Below are 5,223 nucleotides of genomic sequence, written 5' to 3'. Positions count from 1 at the left end.
GCCTCAAATCTTTGTTTTTAGGATTTATTGATTTATACTCATCCATTAGCTCATTAAAAGTATCATACAATTCTTCAAAAGTAAAATCTAAATAAGTTTCAAATGTTACCTCATTTTCATTTGCCATAAAGCAAAGATTGGTCTTTTTCTCTTATTCCTCAACCGATGATGATGATGATTGATCGGAGTTTGTCAAAGTGGAGACAAGAGCTTTCTTCTTCTTGTATTTGCTGCCCTTCTTCAGCATGGGACAGTCGACTCTGAAATGTTCCGGCTTCTTGCATTCATAGCATCCGATTCCCTCACTTTTCCTTTTCTTACCTTAATCCTTGTTGTAGGAACTTGAGGAACCTCTCTTCTGATGAAAGGACTTCTTCCGGTTGATGAATATTCTGAACTTTCGCATGAAAAGAGCCTCATCTTCATCTCCCTCATTGTCTTCTTCTTCGCTGCTGCTGCTACAAGATAGATCCTTGTTAGAAGAAGTAGATTTGAGGGCCATTACCTTTTTCTTATGAGAGGATTCTTTTTCGCTGTGTTGTTTCATTGTGAGCTCATGCATCATTAGGGATCCAAGAAGCTCCTCGAGTGGCAGCTTGTTCAAGTCCCTTCCTTCTTGGATTGCCGTGACTTTGGCTTTCCATGACCTTGGTAAAGAGTGAAGAATTTTCCTGACAAGATCACTGTTAGTATAACTTTTGCCAAGGCTTTTTAATCCGTTGACAATATCAGTAAATTGTGTAAACATGCAAGAGATGGTTTCATTAGACTCCATTTTAAATAGTTCATATTTATGAACTAGCATGTTTATTTTAGATTTCTTGACTTGATTTGTGCCCTCGTGGGTCACTTCAAGTCTATCCCATATCTCTTTTACAGAATTACAAGTAGAGATTCTATTGAATTTATTAGGATGCAAGGCACAATAAAGTACATTCATTGCTTTGGCATTTAGTTGTGCCTTTCTTCAATCGTTATCATCCCAATCTTTTTTTAGCTTGGGTATGGCGATGTTATCTACATAGACAGAAGGAGTATATGGTCCATTAACTATGATGCTCCAAACATCATAGTCTTGGGCTTGGATAAATATCCTCATCCTAGCCTTCCAATAGGGGCAGTTAGTTCCATTGAACAATGGAGGCCTATCGGTGGATTGCCCCTCACTAAGAAAAGATCCAAAAGGGGTTGTCATTTTAATCTTTTACTCTTTTGGGAATTGGAACACCAATCGATATAAGAGCACCTGCTCTGATACCACTTGTTGCCCAAGGAGACAACCCAAGAGGAGGGGTGAATTGGATTTTAATTAATTATTGACAAATTAAAACTTAATGAGTAATTAATTAAATCTATTGCAAGCAGGTTAAATAGATTACTAGATGTAGTGAATGGAGAGAGGGGAAGAGATAATTAATCAATACAAACTCAAGGAACTTTATAGTGGTTTGGAGCCAATTCTTGCTCCTACGTCCACTCCCCAAGCCGCACTTGGGAGTTCACTATAATCTCTAGGATTACAGCCGGTTGTTTTACAAGTTCACAACCCAACTTGTTGTTATTGGGAGATCACAACAAACTCGGTCGGTTTTCACAGGCTCACCGACTAGAACCATCCGATTGTTTTTCCGAGATCACAATCAAACCCTTACACCATTGGTTTTAAATTTAGCTCACAAACAAACCTTACAACCCTGGATTCAATCCCTTGATTGAATCAAGTAAGAAAAATAGTTTGGGAAAATCACAAGGAAAGCTTCTAAAAAGCAAATGTGAACAATATTAATAGAGAAAGGTTAGAAGCCCTCAAATAGATTTTGGAAGGGGAAGTAGAGGCTTCTCGATTTCTGAGTCTCCTCTTGAATGCTCAAAAGATTGAATGATAGTAGTAGAGCCTTGATCGCGAAGGAAGTACTTGTTGGGTTAAGTTGAATGTACTTCTCCCTTCTTTTGCTTGTATTTTCTCTCAAGAGGATCTTGGTAGTTGAAAAGCTTTAATGCACACAATGGAATGGCTCAATCCTTATCTACTATTGTTTACTCTGGCTATTTAAACTGTTCCCTACGGAAAATAGCCGTTAGACACTGATTTATAGCCGTTCTGTATAGTCTGCACATCCTGACAATGTATCCGTTGAGGTCGGAGTCGACTCGCTCGATCTGGAGTCGACTCGGCTGTTGTTAGAGTCGACTCATGCTTCACTGGAGACGACTCGCCCACTGTTCAGAATTTGAATTAAAGTGCTGTCTCGTCCTGGAGTCGACTCGGACCAAACCTGGAGTTGACTCGCCAATATCTGGAGATGATTCGGTACTTTTGGAGACGGCTCGTTCTCAGGGTTCCAGAAATCCATTTCTCTATTTTTCTCTCTCGAGTCAACTCAGGTTCTCTTGGAGTCGACTCGGCTCTCAGAGTCCAAAAAGCCGATCCTCTATCTGTTGATCTGAACTGCCTCGGAGTCGACTCGCACCTTGTTGGAGTCGACTCGGCTGACTTGGGAGTCGACCCTAGAATACTTGGAGTCGACTCGTTCTCAGGGTCTCCGAAAATAGTTCTCTGCCTTTTGGACTTGCTTTCCTCTGGGAGTCGACTCAGACATAACGAGAGTCGACTCACCAAACATCGGAGTCGACTCGTAACTTTCTGGAGTCGACTCGGTAACAGAGTCTAAAATCCATCGTTCTGTCTTTCTGTCTGTTACCCTTTGGAGTCGACTCGGAACCGTCGAAAGTCGACTCGGCAAGCATCGGAGTCGACTCGTAATCTTCGGAGTCGACTCGGTGACAGGATCTGAAATTCATCTTTCTGTCCTTCTGTCTGTTCTCAGTCGGAGTCGACTCATAGTGTACCGGAGTCGACTCGAGCTTGTGCCAGAACCTCTGAAACACTTAGAGTCGACTCGCAATCTTCCGGAGTCGACTTGAACTTCAGATTTTGGTTCAATTGAGTTCAATCACCTAGCCAAATTACTTTGAACCAAGGCTCGATGCACTTAAACATAAATTCACATATATTCGTCTGAAACACTAGATTGAATTCATTAGTATAACATGAAATATATTCAAATGTTTTGAGCTCATCAAAATCAAATAGGGGTATAATCAATCACTCCACAATGGAGCACAAAGAGAAATACAAACAACCTCCCCGATCGGTACCTTCATTCCATCCGTGCGGAGTGGTTGGGTTTGGCTATATAAACAGTTATTTCTTTTTCAGATCCGCCGATGTGGAACTAAAATGAGGTGGTTTTTTGGTTTCCGACGATGCTTTCAACGATGCTTAAAAGCGTCGTTATTTAACAACGCTAAAAAGCGTCGTTAATTCCATAATTAATGATGCTAAAATGTGTCGTTAAAAATGACGCTTTTAAGCACCGTCGTTAGCCGACGCTTTTATGTTGGCGGGGAAAATTTTTTGCCGATGCTTGGAATAAGCATCGGCAAATAAGAGTCGGAAATTTTTTTTTTTTGTGTAATGAAGCCAAGGACCTCGGCATCCTTCCTCTGGAAGAACTTCTTGGGTCACTGATGACACATGAACCAACATCTTGAGGAAGAGGATCAGAAGAGAAAAGGGATAGCATTTAAAGCTTCTACCCAGAAGGAATATGACGAGAGTAGTGATGAAGGAGAAGATGATAATGAGAATGATGATATTGCCCTCCTTGCAAAAAAATTCAGTAAGTTTATGAGGAGAAGGAAGATGAACTTCAAAAGGAATCCGATAGCAAGAGGTGAGATAGAAAAGGATAAGGATAAAGGGAAAGATCCCTTAGTGTGCTATGAGTGTAAAAGACTCGGACATTTTAGGCTAGATTGTCCGCTCTTAAAGAAATCGCAAAAGAAAAAGAAGAAGGCATTTGTTGCAATGTGGGAAGATAGCGACGAATCCTCATCTAAAGAAGAAGAACCCCAAGAAGTAGCCAACATTTTCTTTGTGGCTCAAGGCAATGAGGTAAGCTCTAATGCATCACCAAATTTCACATTCGATGAATTATATGAAGCCTTCATTGAATTAGTTAGTGATTACAAGAAACTTGGCATGAAAAATAAGGAGTTAAGAGCTGAAAACAAAACTCTAAATGAATTATTTGAAAAATACAATGAAGAAAAACAATCCTTAACCAATGAAATGAAAAATTTTGAAATTTGAAAAATAGAAGAAGATCAAACAAAATGAAGAACTGCTAAAAGAGAACCAAAATCTTAAAAAGGAAGTAGATAAGTATAAGTCAATTGTAGAAAAGTTTACTTGCAGCTCCGAAAAACTAGATATGATTCTAGTCAAAGAGCTATTTTTAACAAAGCCGGGCTAGGATTTAGGGCTAAAAAGGAACAAAAGCTTTTGAATAATTTTTTTGTCAAAGGAACCAAGGCTAAATCTAATGAACCTACATGCTTCTATTGTGGTAAACTCGGACATAAATCTTATGTGTGCAACTATAGACAAATATCAAAGAAAAGCAACATAAAGAAAATTTGGGTTCCAAAAGGATCCACTCACACTAACCATGAAGGATCCAAGAACACTTGGGTACCTAAAGTTTTTTTATTCTCATACAAGTATGTCTTGCAGCCAACCAAGCTAAAAAAAATTGGTATCTTGATAGTGGCTGCTCAAGACACATGACCGGGGAAAAGGATAAATTCGTCACCCTCAAGTCAAAAGAAGGAGGAGTTGTAACCTTTGGGGATAATAGTCAAGGTCAAATCATCGGTATTGGTCAAATTCAGATCTCTCCTTCTATTTTCATAGATAATATGTTGTATATGAATGGATTAAAGTATAATCTTATTTGCATTAGTCAATTGTGTGATAAAGGTTTCAAGGTCACCTTTGAAGCCTCACTGTGCACCGTAGCTAACTCAACAAATAATAACACAATCGTCGTAGGACACAGGCATGGTAATGTCTATATGATAAACTTAGATGATCTTGTAAGAAGTAGTCAATGCCTAGTAGTCACAAAAGCAAAAGATAATGAAATTAGTTGGTCATGGCATCGTAAGCTAGGGCATGCAAGCATAGACTTAATCTCTAAATTGATTAGTAAGGAACTAGTTAAGGGGATACCTAAGATAAACTTTGAGAAAGATAGAGTATGTAGAGCTTGTCAACTAGGAAAGCAGATAAGAAGTTCCTTCAAGTCCAAGAATGATGTGTCAACCCCTAGGCCCTTAGAATTGCTTCATATGGATCTTTTCGGACCAACTAGGACC

General features: G+C 39.2%; 1 protein-coding gene across 1 annotated transcript; it reads left to right on the top strand.

The window, feature by feature from the left end:
* The first annotated feature begins 3,538 nt into the window (after positions 1–3,538).
* Positions 3,539–4,156, top strand: LOC113461208. The gene has a single exon (XM_026800880.2). The coding sequence runs from the start codon at positions 3,539–3,541 to the stop codon at positions 4,154–4,156; it is 618 nt and encodes a 205-aa protein (XP_026656681.2).
* Positions 4,157–5,223: the final 1,067 nt, after the last annotated feature.

The sequence above is a fragment of the Phoenix dactylifera genome, unplaced genomic scaffold (assembly GCF_009389715.1).
Source record: "Phoenix dactylifera cultivar Barhee BC4 unplaced genomic scaffold, palm_55x_up_171113_PBpolish2nd_filt_p 000590F, whole genome shotgun sequence".
Classification (NCBI taxonomy): Eukaryota; Viridiplantae; Streptophyta; class Magnoliopsida; order Arecales; family Arecaceae; genus Phoenix; species Phoenix dactylifera.
Note: the sequence above shows the minus strand (reverse complement) of the source record. Positions and strands in the feature narration are given on the sequence as shown.

Excerpts from the sequence above, each read along its gene's own strand:
- LOC113461208 (XM_026800880.2), top strand. The coding sequence starts at position 3,539 with ATGAACCAACATCTTGAGGAAGAGGATCAGAAGAGAAAAGGGATAGCA.